At 48.8% G+C, this 22678-nt stretch overlaps 1 protein-coding gene across 1 annotated transcript in view; it reads left to right on the forward strand.

The window, feature by feature from the left end:
- The window catches only part of HIF3A (hypoxia inducible factor 3 subunit alpha), a 36428-nt gene extending 15133 nt beyond the window's left edge, over window positions 1-21295 (forward strand). The window contains exons 2-15 of the mRNA XM_020787070.3: window positions 5986-6176; window positions 6773-6918; window positions 8853-8937; window positions 10028-10137; window positions 10352-10566; window positions 11919-12025; window positions 14467-14614; window positions 15275-15435; window positions 16165-16400; window positions 17038-17133; window positions 18323-18705; window positions 20201-20315; window positions 20455-20560; window positions 20994-21295. Of these exons, the coding sequence (XP_020642729.3) occupies window positions 5986-6176; window positions 6773-6918; window positions 8853-8937; window positions 10028-10137; window positions 10352-10566; window positions 11919-12025; window positions 14467-14614; window positions 15275-15435; window positions 16165-16400; window positions 17038-17133; window positions 18323-18705; window positions 20201-20315; window positions 20455-20560; window positions 20994-21145 (2251 nt within the window). The 3' untranslated portion in view covers window positions 21146-21295. The remainder of the gene's footprint in view (window positions 1-5985; window positions 6177-6772; window positions 6919-8852; window positions 8938-10027; window positions 10138-10351; window positions 10567-11918; window positions 12026-14466; window positions 14615-15274; window positions 15436-16164; window positions 16401-17037; window positions 17134-18322; window positions 18706-20200; window positions 20316-20454; window positions 20561-20993) is intronic.
- The last annotated feature ends 1383 nt before the right edge of the window (window positions 21296-22678 follow it).

The following is a 22678-nucleotide window of genomic DNA, read 5'->3' on the forward strand; positions in this document are numbered from 1 at the left end:
CTTAAAAGCCCTTTTAGGGTTGCTCTCCCTTGGTTCTGACTTTAATGACACACAACTAAGTAGCAAAGGGTGATAAAGTGTTTGCCAGTGAAGCTTGCTGTCGTGTTTCTTTTCCCCCTTGCAGTTTGAAATTGGGTCCCTGGTGTGGAGATGTAGGGAGTGTGTTTTAAGACCTGGTGGGGTTAGGAGGGAGGCAGGCACGCCCTGCTAGCGTTTGCTTGGTTTTCAAATGGCACTTTGATTTCAGCTGGGTGGCTTCCCAGTTCTGGGGCCAAGGGTTTTCTGCCAGCACCCATCTTTGGAATGTAGGAAGTCTGAAAGGGTGCCTTTGATGGTGTGTTGAGTAACTTTCTCTTGGCAGAGTTCCCTGGGATTAGCCTGGGGTAATCTAGAATGGAAGATGTAGGCCAGCCGGGTAGAAGACATGACCAGCGTCCTGCAGGATGGAGCCCTGCCAGCTCTAATATTTGAAATTAAGGGACAGCATTGGAGCCAGACGTATTCGCTAGAATGCAACCATAGCATTCCTCTGCATATCGGAGGCTGCTGATATTTCTTCCGGCAATCTTAATTCCGCCTTGGGATTCCAGCCTTTCGCATGATGTATTCCGCATATAAGATAAGTAAGCGGGAGACAATATACAGCCTTGTCATACACCTTTCCCAATTTTGAACCAATCAGTTGTTCCATATCCAGTTCTAACTGTTGCTTCCTGTCCCACGTATAGATTTCTCAGGAGATATATAAGGTGGTCAGGCACTCCCATTTCTTTAAGGACCTCCCATAGTTTGCTGTGGTCCACACAGTCAAAGGCTTTTGCGTAGTCAATTTCTCCATAATCCAGCACATGTTAGCAATTTGGTTTCTAGTTCCTCTGCCCCTTCGAAATCCAGTCTGTACTTCTGGGAGTTCTTAATCCACATACTGCTGAAGCCTATCTTGTCGGATTTTGAGCATAACCTTGCTAGCGTGTGAAATGAGTGCAATTGTACGGTAGCTGGAGCATTCTTTGGCACTGCCCTTCTTTGGGATTGGGATGTAGACTGATCATTTCCAATCCTCTGGTGACTGCTGAGTTTTCCAAACTTGCTATCATATTGAATGTAGAACCTTAACAGCATAATCTTTTAAGATTTTTAATAGTTCCACTAGAATGCCATCACCTCCACTGGCCTTGTTGTTAGCCATGCTTTCTAAGGCCCACTTGACATCACTCTCCAGGATGTCTGAATCAAGGTCAGCATCCACATTATTTGGGGCATCCAAATCTTTCTGGTATAATTAATCTTTATATTTTTGCCAGTTTTTCTTGATGTCTTCTGCTTCTGTGAGGTCTCTCCCATTTTTGTCATTTATCATGTCCATCTTTGCACAAAATGTTCCTTTAATATCTCTGATTTTCTTGAACAGATCTCTGGTTTTTCCCTTTCTATTCTTTTCCTCTATTTTTTTTTGCACTGTTCATTTAAGAAGGCCCTCTTGTCTCTCCTTGCTATCCTTTGGAAGTCTGCATTCAATTTTCTGTAACTTTCCCTATCTCCCTTGCATTTTGTTTCCCTTCTCTGCTATTTGTAAGGCCTCGTTGGATAGCCACTTTTTCTACAGGATTCTTGCCCACAATAGTAGATATGATAATTGCCTGAATTGAATTTGCCCATTCCCGTCCATTTTAGTTCACTGACGCCCAGGATGTCAATGTTGATTCTTGCCATCTCCTGTTTGACCACATCCAGCTTCCCAAGGTTCATAGATCTTACATTCCAGGTTCGTATGCAGTATTTTTCTTTGCAGCATCGGACTTTCCTTTCACTTCCAGGCGCGTCCACAGCTGAATGTCCTTTCGGCTTTGGCCCAACCACTTCATTAGCTCTGGAGCTACTTGTACTTGTCCTCCGCTCTTCCTCATTAGCATGTTGGACGCCTTCCGACCTGAGGAGGTCATCTTCCAGCGTCATATCTTTTAGCCTTTTGTTTCTGTCCATGGGGTTTTCTTGGCAAAGATACTGGAGTGGCTTGTCAGTTCCTGCTCCAGGTGGATCGCATTTAGTCTGAACTCTCCACTACAACCTGTCCATCCTGGGTGTCCCTGCATGGCATAGCCCATAGCTTCTCTTAATAACTCAAGCCCCTTCGCCATGACAGGGCAGTAATCTGTGAAGGGGATCTCTCTAGTTTTGTGCTATTAAGGCGGGGGGAAAGGGCCAGTTGGTAAGAAGGCTGCATGTGGAGAGCAGAGATATGCTCTCGGGGGAGGAAGGAAACTGACGTCAGAGATGCTTGATCGGAGCAGAAGGTTTCAGCGATGCCCACGTGCGCTCTTGCGTCGTCTGCCGTTATCAGGCAGCGCAGTGGTGCTGCAGAATGAACTCCCGCTGGGGCCACGCTCCAGTTTTAGAGGGCCACCATCACTACAAACATGCTCCAAGACCGGAGAGCTGCGCTAGTTCTGGTGAGGGTGAAAGCCGCTCTCTGCAGCATGCTTTTCTCTTGATCTCCTTCTCCTCTAGAGCCACCCCAAACAAGAGAAACACCATCCGGTAATCAAGCCCTAAGAGGAAACCCTTTGTAGTCTAACTTAATACAAACATCCCAGAATTACTCTGTTTTCTTAAGGTACTTTCTCAGTCAAACAATATGAATATTAACCTGATTTCAGTCAGTCCCCAAATTCATTCATTAGAACCAACAGATCCACAAGGAAGCCGAAAAGTTTTCCAAAGAAATGCTCTCTTCATATTGTCCATTTCATTTATGTGCAAGATTTCAAGGAAGGTTTGAAATCTCTCTTTCACAAATTCCTTTGAAGTCCATTTTTTTCTTTAGTAATGGTTGTCCCAGCGGACCGGAATGCTCCCATAAATCCTTGGCTTCGGGTCCTTTGTCAAAGCTTCGGACCACAGCGTGATCAGTAAAGAATAATTCCAGTTGAAGCAGACTTCCTGGGAGAGAAAGCTCTCGCCTTCTAATGGAGTCAATTTTATTATTGTTTCAGGGATAGTAAAGCATAGTGGGTGATCCTCACAAATACATCTTTTTTAAAAAAATCATAATTAAAATAAGGATAGACACAGAAAAAAACACCCCTACTGGGAAGTGACATTGCTCAACGGGAAAAGCTGGCATGAGGTTTCTAATACCTGTGTGTACAGATGACAGATGACTGGCCACTGAGGAATACATACCTGGGGAAAACAGCAGGATCCTCCAAGATGCAGGAAACAATAAGCCCCAGAACTGTTATTTCGGCTTCTTTGCAACTCTTCCTTTAAAATGCCTGGGAAAATTTTATATTCTTCCCTCCCTCCCTCCCTCCCTCCCTTCCTTCCTCCCTCCCTCCCTCCCTCCCTCCCTCCCTCCCTTCCTTCCTTCCTTCCTTCCTTCCTTCCTTCCTTCCTTCCTTCCTTCCTTCCCTCCCTCCCTCCCTCCCTCCCATCCATCCTTCCTTCCTTCCTTCCTTCCTTCCTTCCTTCCTTCCTTCCTTCCTTCCTTCCTTCCTTCCTTCCTTCCTTCCTTCCTTCCTTCCTTCCTTCCCTCCCTCCCTCCCTCCCTCCCTCCCTTCCTTCCTTCCTTCCTTCTTTCCTTCCTCCCTCCCTCCCTCCCTCCCTCTCTCCCTCCCTTCCTTCCTTCCTTCCTTCCTTCCTTCCTTCCTTCCTTCCTTCCTTCCTTCCTTCCTTCCTTCCTTCCTTCCTTCCTTCCTTCCTTCCTTCCTTCCTTCCTTCTCTCCCTCCCTTTTTTCCTTCCTTCCCTCCCTCCTTCCTTCCTTCTTTCCTTCCTCCCTTCCTTCCAGAGCCTATGTATGTGTACGCCCTGGGCTCATGCACATGACTACTCACGAGGATCCCCTGGCTTGCTGCCAGCCACGTCTGCTGACTCCGTGGTCCACCTGGCTGGCGCCCATGCCTTCTTGATGAACCCTCTGCCCGGGAGCAAACCGAGAGCGAGATAAGAGGGCCGTTACACCTTGTGAGAAAACGCAGCCCGTCTCCTGCAACCTGGGGCCCTGGAGTGATGGGCACCCGGCCAGAGGACGGAAATGGAACAGCCTGTACCCTTGATGGGACCTCGGAAGGGAGGGTCAGAAGGTGGAAATAAGCTGTGGGGAGGACCGGGGAGCGCGCAGTCCAGCTTGGTCAACGCGGGGAGTGAAGAGAGAGCCCGTCCGTTGTCTATGTGTCGGCGACGGAAGCGGCGGAGGAGCAGAAGATGGTACATGCGTGGTCTCTTGTGCATCCGGACGGGTCGAGGAGAGAGAAATGCATGCCTGCAGCCGGGTGGACGTTGGCATTTTTGGATGAAACCTCTGGGAACGGACTTCCAGAATTTGCCGTCTGCCTATATGATGTTCCTTTTTTTTGCTTAGAAGTTGCCTACTTCTAGTTTTCAGATTCCCTAAATGTGTGGGACCCTTCCGTGAATTGTATGGCTCTCAGTATTTGGAGGTTTCCCGGGATTCATACCATATCTGCTTCCTCCAGTAGTATAAGGAGAATATTTGGGGTGGTGGTGTTTCCCCCCCCCCCCCGAGCTATGGTAAGTTTCAGCGTATTTCCTGGAACGCAGACACTGTCCTCCCGCCTCTCTTGGGTGAAATCCGTACAAAAAGGTAGGGTTGTATATCCTCCTGTCTTTCACGAAGCGTCCTGTCTTTCCTCTAGCATTTCTTGGGACGCAGAAGTTTCTTGACCGTTCCTTCGGTTTTCTTCAGGGGGTTGTGGCCAGGATGATGGGATTCTGAGGAGCTGTGGAGAAACGTCATCTCTGCAGAGTGTCTGTTTTTCATCCCTGGGGTTGCTTCCAAGTTACACGAACGGGGTTTGGAAATGCTGTGTTCAGGAGGGACAAAAAAGAAGCCTGGATGTGCATCCGATGGAGTTATTCTGTGTTAGAGTGGCGCTGAGGACGTGGCCGGGATCTGGATTCCGTAAAGGATGGGGTTGGAGGCGGGCAAGGATTTAGGAGGGCTGGTTACTGGAACTCTGGATCGGTTTGTCTTGAGTGAGTCGTGTAGGATCAGGGAAACTAAACGGGGTGTTTAGTAGGGGGAGAAGGAATGGTAGAATTCAGAGGTGCATAGAATTTGGTCTTGATTTCAACAGAATAGTGAAGCATCAGCTAGTGTATAGCGTTGAGAGGCGGACACTCATAGATGGATTTCATTCCATTTTCAGCGGCCTCCTGCCATCTCTCACTCTTGCAACCGTCCCCACTCCAGGGCGTGTGTTTCTTGCCCACACTTTCCTCGTTTGTCTGTTTGGCTGGAAAGCCAGAGCAAGAACCTCATAGCTTTATCTCTCTCCTTTCTGGACGACAGGCAGCTTTGGATGAACTGAAATTTAAATGCTAAGAAAGGTGTTCCTTTCCAGCCCCGGTGGCGATTCCTGGTTCTGGGATGCGCGTTGTGTGTGAGTTGTGGTCCGAGCTTAGAAACTTGCCTGGTTTTCAGAGGGAAGACAAAGAATCCCCTCACCCTCGGTGTGGTTGTGAGGAAGATCTGTGGCAGTGCCGCGTCTTGACCGTATGTGCTGACAGCACAGGGTGGAGGTGGACGTGCAAGACAGAAGAATTTCCAAGGGGGCCTTTCCTCCTCATTTTCATTTCAGAAACTGTCCATCAGGAGATCATTTTGAGACAAGAGGCTGTGTGTGAGTGAGAATAACTTGTTGTATTTGCGTGCCGTGGATTTGCACTTCCTGTAAGGGGGCAGCACCCCGAGGCCATGGGGCTGTTGGGTGGGAGAATTTCTAAGATAAGAAGAAAGGTGAGGTAAAAATCTTTCAAATGAAAAAATATATATATATTAAATAAACAGTCTCACAGGTTAGGGCCGCTTGAGGGAAGCTGATCCATTAGCAAGCTTTGTGCCACAGGGGAGATTTGAACCCAGGTTTTTCCTGATCCTCATGGTAATGGCCATGCCTACCGCCTTTCAAGGATGCACTGGACCATGCTCGGACTTTGTTTGATGCTTCTTTGCTTTCCTGCAGGTCTACCACAGAGATCCGGAAGGAGAAATCGCGGGACGCGGCACGATGCCGGCGCAGCAAAGAGACGGAGGTGTTCTACCAGCTGGCACACACCTTACCCTTTGCCCGGGGGGTCAGTGCTCACTTAGACAAAGCTTCTATCATGCGCTTGACCATCAGCTACCTGAGGATGCACAAACTCTTAAACTCTGGTGAGAATAGCTGGCTTCTCTCCGGAGTGGCCCTCTTTCCTTCCTGAGGGGGCTGTGGATGAGGGGGACCTGCCACAAAGCACTGATTCTGCATTGCTGGTGGCGCTGAGCTTCTCAAGGGGTGATGGTGGTGGTCCCTAATCGTCCCCTGGTCCATTTTCATGGCCTGTGTCCCCTCACGGAAGCACTGATGGGACTCAGTGTCAAGACTTGAGCTATGGCGACAGATGTTGGCCTTGTGATAACCCCCAAAATAATGGTATGGAATGACTTGGAAATAATGGCTCACAAAACATATAGTTATCTACCACCGTAGATGTTGGTTGTAGATACTGAGGATGTCATAAAGATGTATTTCAAAAATAGGGTAAGAAATTAGGATCACAGTTACTTTATTGTTGAAACAGCCCATGTTTTCTCCAGCGTGGGCACCTCCCGTTTTGTACGACAGCTTCCAGAACCTTCTGGAGAGCAGGGCTGTGGAATGCCACCAACCCACTTTCGTTGGGGCACAAATGTTCGGTCCTGTGATGTCTATATAGTTGAACGAACCTGAGGCAACTCTGTTCTGTTTCTCTGCCAACCGACCGACACAGGCGAATGGAGGAATGAGATGGAATCGGAGGAGCAGGTGGACGCTTATTACCTGAAGGCTTTGGATGGCTTCCTCATGGTCTTGACCGAAGAAGGGGACATGATCTACCTCTCTGAGAACGTCAACAAACACCTGGGCCTCAGTCAGGTGAGACCCTGGGGTGAGGCCAGGATGCAGAGACCAGGTGTGGGGCTCCTGATGGAAGAGGCACCAAGGCTATAGAGCGGTTGAGCTTGAGTTCCTTTAGAGCAGTGATGGCGAACCTTTGGCCCATGAGCCACAGCTGGCGCGCGGAGCCCTTTCTGTGGGCACGCCAGCCATAAGTTGCCACGGAGAAATACTTACCCATCCTCCGATCCCGGATTTTGGCACTCCCCTCTGCCGATGCAGTGGTCCAGCGAAGGGGTGCCATGGCAGCCATGACCGGTCTAACCCGATGGGGGATTGAAGGATTGCTAAATATTTCTCTGTTAATACCGCCCCTATTCAGGTTTTAATTGCAGTGTTGGCCCTGTGAGATAAATAAGTCGGTTTTGTGTTGCCGTTTGGGCACTCGGGCTCAAAAAGGTTCACTATCGCTGCTTTAGAGGGACCACAGCTGACGAAGGGAGAAGCAGCTTCCAGAATTCTTGTCCTCTTCTACTCCAGACCTTGGAGGCCTGTCGTGCCCCACATTGTCTAAGGATTTTTTTTTAAAAAAGAGACATTTATTTATTTATACCTCACCTAAAAGGGACTCAGGGCGACTTATATCATGGAATGGCTAGGCTGACGCCCACAGGAGGCTCGGCTAGACCCATCTTTCCTGTCCTTCTGCAAGCAGGCAAAGACCTTTCTCTGCAGGCAAGCTTTCCCTCAAGGATGGGCTTCCAGAATGGGGTTTTTTTAAACTGCTTCTCCCTTCGTCAATTATGGTTCACTTAAAACAAAAGCAGAGCTTTGCACTCCTCGCGGTCGGTCGCACTTATGGAGGAGCAGAAAACTTGGAAGAGAGCGAATTTTCCTGCAGCTGAATTTCATGATTGCAAAGCTGTAGCCTCAATGCTGTTCCTCTCTCGCCACCCATACGACTTGCAGTCCATAAAAACAAAGGCGTCACATTGTCTTCATTTTTGTGGGCTGGAAAATGTTCACCGTGTAAGACAACGCCTCCTTTTCAGCCTCGCTGGACGACGCGCAGGGGTAGCAAGCCTTCCTCTTGGCCTTTCGAAGAGTTTGGCAGAGCAGGGGAGGGGGAAGATGGATTTCTGAATGGACCATTTTGTTCTGTTTAAAATGTCTTTCATGTGACATGTTTAAAATAGGGTGGTATCTTCAACATCATGTTTCCTTGTGATGAATTTTTTTAGGGGGGAACGAAGAGCTCAAGAAAAGCACTACAGCAATAGAAATATTCTCATTTATGCTCATGAAAGGTGTAGAATTTGTCGTTGTCCCCCTGCAAAACCTGACTGAATGAGAACTATCCTATTTGGTCCAAATCTAGGACTTTAAATTATTCGACATCCTTGTAGATAACTAAAGCACGTTCCTATTGCTGAAGGTTGGTTTGAATAAAGCCGTTTATTTATGAGCAGACAACCGGCTTGAAAACCACCCATTTTGCTTTGCAGCTCTGCAGCCTGCTAATTGGGCCAGTTGCTCCAAAGTCTGTAATTTCCCAAGCTGCTCCTTGGGGAGGCCTGGGGTGGGTGGGTGGGTGGTGGAAGCAACGCCTCTTCGTCGATGCTGCTAGAAACTGGAGCTGACGACACAAGGGAGACATCTCAAACATGCAGGTCAAATGCTTTCAGACAAAGTCTCCTTTCCGATGTGCGGATCTGGCTTCGGAGTTCTTAATGGCATACGTGGGAGACTGCAAGGGAACACAGGCGGGGGTGGGCTCCCTGATTGGCTGGCTCTTGGGCAGCCTAGCCAATCAGGGAGCTCTCGACAGATCCTCGTTCCCGGTCTCGTGTTCTAGCATATGGTGGTGTTCTTCTGGGGGGGTGCGGAGAGAGTGCCGTGCCGCCAGCTGTCCCTCCTCCCTCCTCCCGCCTTGCTGATCTTCCTGATGCTCTGTCCCCCTTTCTTTCCTCTAGTTGGAGCTCATTGGCCACAGCGTCTTTGACTTCATTCATCCCTGCGACCAGGAGGAGCTTCAAGATGTACTGAGCCCCAGACAAGGTCAGCCCGTACTCGAGAAGCAAAATCCTCTCTTGCCTCGGTATTGTGCACGCAGAAGAGCAGGAAGCTGGGAATTATTTTTTTCCCCCTCCCCGCCTGCAAGAGAGCTAGACATTTCCCGTGGGCTTGAACAAACACTTTCACAGAACGGCTTTTGCACGAAGAACTCAATTCGCCCAAAACTGCAGTGGCTGTTTCATGGGTGTATACGAATTAAAAAGCATTGGACGGTTGTGTGTTCTTGAACAATCACACAGCCCTTCTGTCTCTCTCTGTGTGTGCATACATGTATGTGCTTTGTTCCCCAAAAGAAAAGATGCTAATTTGGGACAGAAAAATTGGCTTTTGGTGGGATATCTTTGTTATACTTGTTTCCCCCGGTGTGTTACAACTTGCTTTCCATTTGTTTTGAACAGCATCATTTTATTTTAAGTTTGTTTAACGGTATTTTAGCATTATAACACGGCTGAATCCTGTTTGATTATCCAATTGCATAACAGCATCTGTGGCCGTGTCCTCCCTGCCCCAAACAAGACCCCCCCTCGCACGTTCAAGCACACAAACTAAGACTCTGCAGAAGGGCAGAAAACGGTATAAGGAATGGCTTTCCTTATACCGTTTTCGTTCTAATTACATTTTGGCCACAGTGCCTTTAATACAGTAGGACTCCCCTATCTGCAACATCAATATCCGCTGATTCATTTATCCACTGCCTGAAAATACTAAATTAAAAAAACCAGAACTGCCCACTGGAGAGAACAAGATGCTATGCAATGTATCACGTTCAATACTTCTGTTTTTTGGCATCTGCAGGGTGTCCTACTGTATTACATTTCCACTCCCATCACATTCTGAATCTCATCAGGTCCTGTATTGAGAGGAAGGAAGGGTATAAATAAAATAAATGGGGGTGGGAAGTTTTCCCAAGGCTCATCGTTGTCGGAGTAAAAAATAAATAAAAGAGAAGTTGCATGATTGGGCCAGCTTCTCTGCCTGCTCCCGAGCAAGCCAGGGAGAGCCCTGCAAGCGTGGAAGGAGGGTTAGCAGCCCAAGGACAACGGGCCTCACCAGATTCTTAACCTCTCCCCAGGTTTCTCCAAGAAGAAGGAGGTGAAGACCGAACGCAACTTCTCGCTGCGGATGAAGAGCACCCTGACCACCAGGGGGCGCACCGTCAACCTCAAGTCTGCCACCTGGAAAGTGAGTGCCTTGGAACAGCCCACAGTCTGGCTCCGCCCACCAGGGGGGGCCGGTGGGGGATTCGAACTCGCAACCTCTGGTTGGGTAGCTCAGCCAGACGCCTAAAACCGCTGAGCTACCCTGCCAGCAGTTCTACAGGGAGAGCTTGCATGTCAAGGCCTCGTTTCAGCAGGATTTTCTTTTTTAAAAGTCACAAATCCTCCCGCGCTCACAGGTGCTGCATTGCTCCGGACACATGCGGTGTTATGCGCCGGCCAAGCCTGCGGAGGGGAAGGAAGCCGAGGGGGCCTTCGTAGAGCCCCCTTTGCGCTGCCTGGTGCTGATCTGCGAAGCCATCCCACACCCTGCCAACATCGAGACCCCCCTGGCCAGCGGCACCTTCCTCAGCCGCCACACCATGGACATGAAGTTTAGCTACTGTGACGACAGGTGAGCAGACGGCCGTGCGGGTGGAGACGCTCTTGGGTTCCGGGGGGAGACGAGGATGACGACGGAGGGGAGGGCAAAAGCCAGCCCTCCCGTTCTTCACCCAGCCCCGTGGCTGCTGAGGCTGCAGCTGGAAGCATGCGCGACATCCCGTAGAGGTGGGTAGATTTGTACTTTTTTGGACCACTGCACCCAGAATGTGGATGCTGGAGGACTCTGGGGTTTCTCTGGCTGCAGAGCCAGAGGTTGACGGTTCGATTCCGTGGTGGGCCTCCTCGATGGGGGCTGGACTGGATGATCCCTGGGGGTCCCTTCCAGCTCTGCCGTTCTAAGAGGATGATGATAATTCTGGGAGTTGGAAGTCCAAAAAGCACAAATCTGAACACTTCTAATGGTCAGGGGAAAGGCCAAAATTATCCTCCCAGTTTCCTTTCGAGAATCTTCTTCTTCTTCTTGATGGTTGTCCCTTTATGTTGCGCTTTTTGGCACCTAATTGTGGTTTTGTGCTGCTAATTTTTTTTTGTTTTGTAGCCCCCTTTGTGTGTGCTGAAAAAAAGAGAACAGTCTTCACAGACTGCAGACTGGGACCCGTGGGGATGGCTGAAGCCAGTCGACTTCAGCACCCCGGAGAGCGCCTGTAAAGTTTAGGTTAAAATCTTGCTCGTCATGCAACTTTCTCTTACGGGCCATTTTCCAGAGGCGTTGCCCTTCTCAGAGTGACCGAGCCAGTTCGGCTGAGAATTTTCATCAGAACCATTCAGAGAGCACTAAGTTAAGGGTTATTGATTTCCTTCCTGGCATTTTTGCCACAGAGCCTCGTGGCGCAGAGGTTAAAGTGCCGTACTACAGTCGAGACTCTACTCAGGACCTTAGGTTGAATCCCAACAGACTCAGGTAGCCAGCTCAAGGTTCACTCAGCCTTCCATCCTTCCAAGATTGGTAAATTGGGTATCCCTCTTGCTCCAGGGGAGGAGGCAGTGTGTGGCCTATATAATGACATTGTATGTAGCCCAAAGAGTGGTTTAAGCGTTATGTGTTGGTCTATAAGCAGCACACTTTGCTTTGGCTTTGCTTTGATCTCTCCCCACCTTACCCTCTACCCTTGCAAAATCTTGGTTCCACAGAAGACCCCAGTTAGGAAGGGATGGGTAGACAAAAAGAGTAATCTGGGTGGTGGCAGGTAGCTGTCATCATCATGGAAACAGTTTTGGGATGCTCGGCCTGGGAGTGTGTGTGTGTGTGTGTGGGGGGGTCTTGCTGGAGCACCAGGCCATCCGGAATAATAGCTGGGGCTATGGGACATCAGAGCAGCAATTCATTCTTGCGTGTCCTGCACTGTCTGTCTCCCTGGGCAGGATTGCTGAGGTGGCCGGCTACACGCCTGAAGATTTGCTTGGCTGCTCCATGTATGAATATATCCACGCCCTGGACTCCGATTCTGTCATCAAGAGCATCAACACCCGTAAGTTGGACCCGCCCTGAGCCTTGCCTGTTTTCCTTGCCCTGGTTTTTCTGATCCTGCTTTTGGGATAAATTCTCCCTGCAGCAAAAGAAAAAGGATCAATTGAAAAGAGAGAAAGATTGAAGAGAACTTCCTTGCTTGATAGCCAGCGCAAGTCCAGTAAAGGGTGTAGTTATTGCGGACAGCGGTCATTACAGTACTGTGATAGCCTTGGCTGTCCATCCTTAGAAATCAAGGGTGCTAGCCCTCATGGTGGTTACGACGTAGAGGCTATCTGTTGAAATTTTAGAAAGCCAGAAAACAGCTGGGGGTTGCTGGCTCTACCTTTTTCTTAGTTCTCTAGCCCGCAGCTGGTTCAAGCAGAGCAAACGATGCAGAATGTACGCCACGTTCATCTTCATCCTGCATCGTGAGTAGGAGGCTTCAGCAGAACCTAGCTGTGTGTACACCTACACACACAGTACGTTGCCCAGAACGAAGAGGAGATTAATGAACTGATGGCTAGGCTTTCAATTGTGGGATCTACTTTTTTTAGAAATAACCTGGAATCAGGACCCCAGAGGACCTTTGCACCCTCTAGTTTCACATTCACTCCCATGACCTGTTTTACAGCGCATGGTGGGGGTCTTCTCTTTTTTTCCCCTGAAGCTGGAAGTAATTTCTGATCAGCGTGTACTGTATCTGCAGGTAGTAGCTCTGCCATGTTCTTCTGGCCCAGCTTCTTTTAATTCAATCCAAACATAATGTGTTCATTTGTGTGTGAACAGAACCAGTCCCTATCATTTTGGAGACCAAGAAAAGCAGGGAAAGTCATACGCTGTTTTATGTGGTCCCGGTTTCTCTTGCATCCCCACCTAGCCTGTGATCTGTAATTTCAGTTGGTATGCATATTTTCCCTGTAATTTCCTCTTGTATTCTTGCTTCCTGTCCTTCCCTCCCTTGCTAGAGGCAGAAAACAGGCTGAATTATAAAGTGGCTGGCGGGAAAATGAACCTCCCGGTTTCTCTGCGATGTTATCAGACCCGTCTAAAAGTCTCAAATTCCTGACCACCTTTCCAGTGAAGATTCTCGTGGTGCCTTTCAAGACATCATGAACAATAACATCCTTAATTTACATAAAGCAAATTAAACCAGGACCCTTTGCAGGAACCCGGCTGTTGTGTGAACTGAGATAACGTTTTGCAACGGCCAGCGATGGTGAACGAGCCAGCTAGGCCGTTAACGGGGCACAGCAGACATTGCTCAATATCTAGAACAAAGCGAATTTGTGGTTTTTGCATTTTCACCCTCAACACCCTTCAAGTTCAGAAAAAGTTCAAACGACACAGGGTTTTGGGGTTTTTTTAAAATTCTGTCTGCACTACAAACTTATATTTGTTTTGCATGTGTCTTTATTTATCACGGCTTTTCCCAAAGAATATTGAAAGCTGTAATTTAGGGAGATAGGGGTCAGGCTCTCTGTTGTATTCTTGGTTTTTAACATCTGCGTCCATACATGATAGTTCCAAAGCTTGTCAGGGTAGAGAGGATGACTTATAAACTAGCGTTAAATCACACAGATGTTCCCCTAGAGGTGTGATTTCTAAAAATGAGCCTGGTGCAGTGATAGGAAGCCTTCAGCTTTCCAGATGTTTTGGCCTTCAGGTCTAGAAACCTGAGCCGTCATGGCCACATGTGAAGGGTGGGGCAAGTTGTATTCTAAAACATCTGGAGGGCCAAAGGTCCCAGAACCATCTGGAGGGTGGCAAGCTGGTTAAAGGACAGGTAATTCTGTGTCAGCTGGCTAGATAGATCACTGGTTTAGGCGTCTGAATGTGGAGCCAGAGGTTGGGAGTTTGATTCCCCTACGGTGCCTCCTGCAAGTAGAGCCAGCCTGGGTGGCTTTGGGCCAGCTGCACACAGTCCCAGGAAGCCCCCCCCCCCCCAGAAGAAGGGAAAGGTAAACCACTTCTGAGTTTTAACCTACCTGGAAAATCCTAGAAAAGGTTGCCATAAGTCAGCATTGATTCAATGACATAAGATTATTATTTAATAAAGGTTTTGCCTGCTCCTGCATCTGTGTCTTGTAAGGACCTGTACAGAGCCTTTTTCTAATTTTTTTTTCTGAACAGTTGGAAATAAGTTCATCCAAATGACTTCCAAGAGTTAGGGTGCTTTTGTCAACAGTTGAAACCCAAGGCGGTTTGTTGTCTCTACTTGGAACACTCTGAAAAAGTCAGAATTCACATCAGGAGGAGGAAGAGGAGGATTATGATGATGATGAATACTGTGTCAGGTAGTGCAGTCGTCGTTTCTGAGTCTGAAAACAAGGAACTTCTGGAAAAAAAAACATTGCGAGAGCAAGCGAGCATCCTGTTCCACCTTCCGGTCCCTCCCTCTCTCCCAGCTTATCCGTTTGTCTGTCTGTTCTAGACTGTCTGTGTTTCACTTCCTATTGGTAGTGCTGAGCAAGGGGCAGGCAGTGACAGGCCAGTACCGCTTCTTGGCCAGGAACGGCGGCTACCTGTGGACCCAGACGCAAGCCACGGTCATCTCCAGCAGCAAAAACTCACAGCCAGAGAGCATCGTCTGTATGCACTCAATTTTAAGGTGAGATTCCAGGGAAATAGGGTTGGCGAGCGGTCTTTCCCTACAGCAGAGGAAGAATCCTGGAAATTGGGGTGATGTTTATAAGAAAGGTGACAAGACAGTCAATTGATTGGTGGGTTTTAGTGGGTCATCATGCCCCACAAGAGTGGAGTTTTATTCTTCATTAGATCTCCTCTCATCTTTCCATTAAAAAATGCTCATCGTAAGTGATGAACGGACATCACTAAAACAATTTTTTTAAAGCTTTTAATTGTAAAAGACGTTGCAAATGATCTCAATCATAAAACCAGTTTCAGAGCCTAGAATGAAAAATTGGTGCCTTCATTGAAGATCTGAGTTTTTGGACTGCACTCCTTAGAATTTTTGCATAGAGGATTCTAAGTGTTGTGGTCCAAACAACAACAACATTAATCTGCAAGCAGGTTGTCTTCATACACACCCTGAAAGCAGCAGTAGTGGAAACTGTGGTCATGACTCCTTAGAGTAGGGTGTTCTTCAATCTAAGGGCAGCACAGAAGTCCTTGGGAAAGATACGTTTCTGAATCAATGCTCCCGGTACGCCCAGCCCCCCTGCTGGGCCTCTGGCTCAGTGGGGAGTGGAATGGAGGATGATGCCAACTCAATGCTCAAGGTAATGTTTGCCTTGACACCTTTTTATAGCCAGGTGGAGGAGAAGGGCTTGGTTCTTTCCTTGGAGCAGACCGACCGGCAAGGAGAACATCGCCGGCTGCCTCCGCCTTGCCTCGAAGGACTGGACTCGGATGGAGCCCTGGATGAGTTGGATCCCAACGGAGGAGACACGATTATCAATCTCAGCTTTGGTATGTGACGGGTGGCGCTGGCAGGATTTGGCCAGTCAAGGGAGGGTTGGGCAGGTGATCCCCGGAAGGTCCACGACATGACACCTTGGCTCAGATTTTGCAAACTAAGGGTTGCGGCATCTTTCATTGAGTAAGTCCATTTGCAGTCTCCCTCTTTTCCTTCTGCCTTCAACTTTTCCTACCATTATTGTCTTTTCCGACGAGTCTTTTCTTCTTATGATAATGCCCAAGTACAACAGCCTGAGTTTCACGTTTTTAATTCTAGAGACAGCTCAAGACAGATTCAATCGAGCACTCACTCCTTTGTCTGGCATAATTTTCCCTATCTCATAACTCCAGAATCTAAAGAGGTTCTCCACTGAAGCTGAATGATGGGAGATTCAGGGCAGGTAAAAAGATGCCCCCTTCTCCGCTGGGCATACAGTTCTACTGTGGAACTCCCAGCCACAAGGGGAGACTGCCAATAGAGCGGGCTTTAGAAGGAGATGGGATGAGATTCGTGAAGTTAGGGCCATCCGCAGTTACTAGTCAAGACATGTGTACATCTCGAGATCAAAGGCTTCGGTAGATCAGCTACCCAGAACATGAGAAAGAGGGTGCAATTGGAGTCACCTCTTGCTGGTGAGCAGGTCGACATCTGTGTGAACAGGATGCTGGACAAAAGGAACCTTTCATCTCTTTTGCTATTTCTGGCCCTCTTCAGTATTGCTGCTCTCCCTCTTTCCCCAGAGCTGCGTGGCCCCAAGATTCTGGCCTTTCTGCGTCCTGCAAACATCAGCGAAGAAGAGTTACAAATGGACCCCAAGCGGTTTTGCAGCCCTGACCTTCAGAAACTCCTGGGCCCCATCTTTGACCCTCCGGGGACCCAGAACTCTCAAGCAGGGGGGACTTCCCGGGCAAAGCCGCCGGCCCCACCTCCCAAGTTGGCTTCCGTGGCCAAGAAAGCTTCTGGAAACAACAGCTCAGTAAGGAGACGGTAGAGTTAATCCCCAGGAGGATGTGTGTGTGTGTGTGTGTGTGTGTGTGAGAGAGAGAGAGAGGGGGGGGGGGGGAGTCTTGCAAGGCACAGTGATTCAACTGCAGTACTGCAGCCAAAACTCTGCTCGCGGCCTGGGTTCAATCCGAGGTAGGCGGCTTGAGGTTCACTCAGCCTTCCATCCTTCCGAGGTCAGTAAAATGAGTTTACAGATTGGGGGGGGCAGCAATGTGTAACCTGCATCATTAAATTTAACCTGCATCATTAAATTGTAAACCGCCCAGGGAGTGCTTTAAGTACTCTGTGGGGTGGAATATAAGCACCACACTCTGCTTTGCCTGTTTCTGTTACGGGAGATGTCAATCCAGCTGGAATGTGGGATTATCTTATTGGGAGGGAATATGGCCTTGCTCTATTATGGGATATATGATGTGGGACAGCAGGACTGTGCCCAGACTGTATTTCTCACCTTGTAATGAGCTGGCCCTGTAAGAAGTTGGCTTTCTTTGAATTCCGGGAAACTGGGGGGGGGGGGGAATACTTGATTCTATCTTGTTGTGGTAGAAACAAGACACAAAGCAGGAATATCTACACCAAACTTCTCCTTCTTCCCCCCCCACCCCCAGGCTGATCTGCCAGAGGAACTGCTTTTTGACATGGGGAATGTCCAGAAGCTTTTTGCTTCTAACAAGGAGGCGCAAGCGATGGAGACAGAACTTCAGGTACGGCTGGTGGTTGTTGGGAAGGGGTTTGCCTTGACCTGTGTGGATATATTTGGCTTAGGACTGCATTCCATATTTTACAATAGCTCTCTTTTTCATTTATTTATTTATTTATTTATTAAAAAATCATATTTCTAGTCCTTAAGATTGTCAAGATTTCCCAAGCCTGAAAGGGAGCCTTTTGGGATGGCTGGGTTGGTCTAAATAGGGTTGCTAGAGGTCACAGGAGAGGTCTGTTATGCCTTTTGGTACGATCCTTCGAGCGACCCTGCAGTAGGGCCCGCCCGTCCATAGTATCGGGATCTGCGGTTTCACTTATCCTGGGATTGCTACTGCTCTGTATGTGGCAAGCCAGGACCTCACGACAACTGTGAGGCAGAATGTATGAGATGCCTAAAAACAATCCTTTAGGATCTTTAGATCCATTAAATCTTTGTTGTGCCTAGATCAATGTATCTCAACCTGGCGGCTGTCGCCCCTGAGGGCCGTCACGAAGTGGTTTCTGAGGGCGAGTCATAGGTTGTAGCCCTTGTTTAATGATTTCTGACTTTTAAGTTAGCATGCATGTGGATGTATGAGGAACTGGCACTTGGGGAGAAAAAGAAGCCTCTGCTTTCTGAGAAGGGATGACTTTACCTCATTAAAAATGACTTTCTCTGCAAACATGGCTGTGGGGGGGTGTCACAGGTTAGTTGGCTATGATAAAAGGGGGCCACGACTTGAAAAAAGGTTGGGAACCACCGGCCTAGACTAGTACAACGTTTTGCAAAAGTACAGTAGGACCCCCTTATCCACTGATTCACTGATCTGCGGTTGAAAATATTAAAAGGAAAAAAAATACAGAAAATGCTATTTCTACATGTATTACCAGAACGGGCTACTAGAGGGAGCCAGAGACTGTGCTAGGAATACTTGTTAGTGTAGAATACATGGCATTGTCTCTGGTGCCATCTTGTCACCTGTTCTGGTAAAGCATATGAAAAAATATTTTTCTGGGTTCCCCCCCCCATGCTATATATGTAGTGTTTGCTATTATCCCCGGTTTTCAGTATCTGCAAGGGGAGCTTGGAACCAACAGATACGGGGGTCCTACTGTATTCTACGGGAGACATATCCGTTTGAGAAATCTCTCCAGCCCTTGAAGTATACCTTTCGGTGGCTGCCAATAATTCGGTGCTGCTCCTTCCAGGATTACGAGGGCCTCGACCTGGAAATGCTGGCCCCCTACATCTCTATGGACGATGACTTCCAGCTTAGCAGCACCGACCACCATCCGCCTTGGCTGGCAGAGAAGCGGGGAGACCCCGGAGCCGCCACCCGGCCAGCCTCGCCACCCCCGCGGCCTCGTTCCAGGAGCTTCCACGGGGTGTCGCCGCGCCCGCCAGAGCCAGCCACCCTCCCTCGCTGGGGCAGCGACACCAGCCTGAGTCAGACCCGTCCCGTCCAGCTACCAGGGGGTAACGAGTGCGCTGCTGAGCAGGTGGTGGAGATGGTGGCATCAGTCAAGATTCAGTCGGTGCAGGAAGGGACGAACGCCAACGGGCAGGGCGCCTCGGCTGGGGGCAGAAAGAGGTGAGGAGGTGGACGTCTCTAAAGATTTTTTCTTTAAACCATGCAATAAAATGAAAGATTTCTGAGCTGCAGGAATGGTACACAGGGACAATGGGGAATTACTCTTTTCTTTGTGATGGTCGTTATTTTCCAAATATCTGTACTGCCCGGAAAATCTGCAAAGAATTTTGTGCCCGTTTAGGGACAGAAAGCAAAGAGCATCCTCAGCAATCAATCTTTGGAAAGCACAGAACTCCTCCAGAACAAGGGGTCAGCCCTCAGCACGCTTTTGGCATCTGGCAATCAATTTGTGCCTGCAGCGTTGCTTATTTTTCGGACTAAATTGCTTTCCCACTTACTATATGGAGCTCCTATTTGGATTGAGGCCATAGATCACGATGTTGACACTTTGGCAGCCGCCTTCTTCAGGAAAATCTTAGGAGTCCCCAACATGATTCGTCTTTCAACTTTAGTTTTGGAATTGGGTACCCATCTCCCTTCTACCCTTGCTTGGTCCACCACATTTAAATATTGGCTTCGTTTACATTTAAACTCTAAGCCCAATTCCTTACTATACGATCTACTCAGAGACAATTTCCTTTCCAAGTGGCTGAAGTTGATTGAGATTAAACTTCAATCCCTTGATTTGAATCTAGAATCCCTAAATGATTTAGGAATTCAACAGGCCCATGCTCTTATTAAATCTAAACTCTGGCAGCATGAGTTTGAGGTTCTTGCAGCCAAACTGAATCCTACCTGTTCCCCGCTTTCTTTTGGTCTTTTCCCTTCACTTGGTTATCATCCAAATTATTTTTCCTCACTTATCAACCCCAGGTTAAGAAGAGCATTTATGTTAGCCCGATTTAACATTTTTCCCTCAGCGAACCATACCGGTCGATTTGCAAATATTCCTAAAGAGGATCGATTATGCCTGTTTTGCCATTTGGTTCCGGATACACTTGACCATATATTGTTTTTCTGCTCAGTTCATTTTTCCATTCGTAAGGCACTACTAGAACCCTGGTTATCTTCCCTGCCGAACACCCCTGAGATTTTTCTGAATGATTCTTCCTCCCGTATCACTGAAGCTGTCGCTATTTTTCTGCTTGAGATTCTTAAATTAACTTCCAAATTATAACCCGTTGTGTTTATTGTTAGTAATCCCAGCTGTATTTATGCCAATAAAGGTTTGGAGAAAGATTATAAAGATGTCGAGAGTATTGCTCTCTTGTCTGGACTGAGTCTCTGTCTCCTGGCCCACACCCTGTCCATTCCTGGGCTCAAATGGGGATTCGGAGCATCTGTGGTGCTTCCGGTTTTTAACCGAAATATCAAGGAGAGGTGGGTGTCCCTCCAGATCTCCAGATCAGGTCTGCCAGAACTTTCATTATCATTATTAATGTTCATTTTAATTTCTTCACTCTGGCTCACAGAATTTTGCGGCTAGCCTCTTAAGCCCTGTTTTGGCTTGCTTGCCTCCCCTCTTAAAAACCGCTTTTGCTGTGTCCCTTCACAGGGCCCGGGAGCTGAGTTTGGAAGAGGAAAGGGACCTCTTCCTGGAGGCTGGGCCCCCGAAGCGTGCCCATGGCCACCACGAGCCTGACGGCTTTCTGATGCCCTCCTTGAGCCTGGTATGTGCCGAGAGGGAACCGCCGGTGGGGTTCAAAAGGGTCTCTGTGATCAGCTTGGCCACGGAGGATGGATCCGGCGCATACGCCTGGGCCGTGGGAGGTTGCCAGGATCAGGAGCGTTCTTCCTCTGTCCTTCCAGGGTTTCCTGTTGAGTGTGGAAGAGTGTCTGGATGCCAGGTCCGAACGGGGCTGCGGAAGCACCCTGGCTTTGAGCAGGAAGCTTCTTTCTCTAGAGGAACCCATGGGTGAGTACCGCAAAAGGCCCAGAAGGAATTTACACACTGCCGAGCGAGTGGATTGAAAAACTGGTCACCTGTCTTCAAGTGGGAATCCTGTACGATGGAGGGCAGAAAGATCCAAAAATTTCAGCTCTGGTGAAATCCTTGAGCCGCGTCAGTTCTCTTGGTTTTGCCTGATGAGTTTTTGTCTTTATTTTTCTTTTCAAACTGCCTGGATTTCTGTTGCTTTGTCTGTGTGTGAATAACAACACATTTGCACTGTAGAAGCTCCATGTTGGGTGTGTGGAACGCATAGGGCTGCTCGGTGGCCGGAACCGTCCTCCGCCTTTGTTTCAAGGAGAGCAGACGCCCGGGTCTCGGCAGCTTCTCTCTCGTTTAACTCCCGCCTGCTTCTTCCCCCCCCCCCTCTTTCTCTCTCTTTCTGCCCTCTGCCTTCCAGGCCTCCTCGGGGATGTCCTGCCGTTCGTGGTGGACGGGCCCGCGCTCTCCCAGCTGGCGCTGTACGATGGGGAGGACGAGGGCTCCGTGCGGGGGGGAGAGCACTTCCAGCTCGGAGAGGAACTCCTGGTGGAACTGGACCAAGCCACCTGAGAGGGGAGCCACCTGAGAGGACCACCGCCGCACCTTTCATCCGACACTCCTGCTGCGCAGCCGGGACAGACGGAACCAAATCCAAGCCCCAATCATCCATGAGAGGCCGAGGGAGACAGGGCTCCTTTGCCTTCCTCCTCCTCCTCCTCCTCCTCTTCCTCCCGGGCCTCCCCAGCTCCCAGCCTCTGCCGGCCCCCCTTGGATCTCTTCCTACCTCAGTCCTGTTCCCCTCCCCGGGCAAGCCTCTCCTCTCTGGAGGTGGCGAGGAAGGAGGTCCCTGCCAAACGCCGGAGCCTGCGTCCTTAAGACCTGAATGCCTGCTACCCAGCTCCATCCCCATTTTGGTGCTTGCATGTCCTCTTTAACATGTTCCGGAGGCGGGGGTAGCGGCATAAAAAAGGGTTCCTTGATGCCACTCCGTCCAGCATCAGTGGGGAAGAGACCATTATCGAAAACTCCCCAAGTGGAGAAGGGAACGCCATCGTGTGATTTCATAAAATATTCCTCCTTCCCCCCGTGGAGTGATCAGGGCATCCTACAGAGGTACTGCGGGCTCCCTCAAAAGACAAGGCGTAGCTTCCGTTACGCTCTCCCCTTTCGGCTGCCCTTGGCTTTGACCAACACACCTCAAAGGGGGTCTAATTTAGGGGTCTAATCAATGGGGCAAACCGCCAGCACCACGCCCGTTTTCCCAACTTCTCGCATGAAGCCACCCGTTCTTGAAGAAACTGGGAGCGCTCAGTCTTGGGTGGTCAATGTTTGGCTTGGCCCCTAGAGATGACAATGACAGCTAGATATCCTAGAATCCTTCAGGTGTCTCTTTGGCAGTAGCACCTTGTTAATTTACCTCAGCGATGCTCTTAACTTTTAGGGCAGGCGCCCAGTGCCTATTACAGGCACTTTTGAGTCACCCGAGGGGGAAAGTTATGGCCTGGGTAGAGGAATCGTCACTCCTCTTGCTATCTCGTCCAAATAATTTTTTTCGGAAATGGCCGAAAAATATGTCCCCCCCAAGAGAGGAAGTCACATCAGTGGTTCTAACCTTCTGACCCCGTTTAAGGCCACTTTATAGTGACGTTTACAAAATATGTTTAATTGCTTCTGAGAATCATGGCCACTTACTTTAAAATGTGGAGAAAAATTAATGGAGGGAACTGGAATAGTTTTTCTTAGAAAAGCTATTTTCAAAATGGCATCTTATGTCTAGTTCATCGTGCAGTGAAGATGTTTCCTGCTCCTGAGAAGACCCCTTTGCGCCCCTCTTGCTTTGTTGCCATGTTAGGATTTTAATTTTCAAAATATTTTTTAGTTCCTTGACTCTCGAATAGTGAACAATAGGTGACAAAAGCAAAACACAAGTACTGAGTTCTCACTAAGAAGGAACTAAACAATGGCTGAAATCCTGTTGTGCTGTTAAGCAAATAACGTAACTTTAGGAAGCAGATTGCCATTAAGTTGCAGAGTCTCCCTCGAGATGATCTGTTGTACCTTGAGACGCACAACTTAGGAGGAGATGCCTACGGAGATCTCTTA

This window comes from Pogona vitticeps, chromosome 9, assembly GCF_051106095.1.
Source record: "Pogona vitticeps strain Pit_001003342236 chromosome 9, PviZW2.1, whole genome shotgun sequence".
Taxonomy (NCBI): domain Eukaryota; kingdom Metazoa; phylum Chordata; class Lepidosauria; order Squamata; family Agamidae; genus Pogona; species Pogona vitticeps.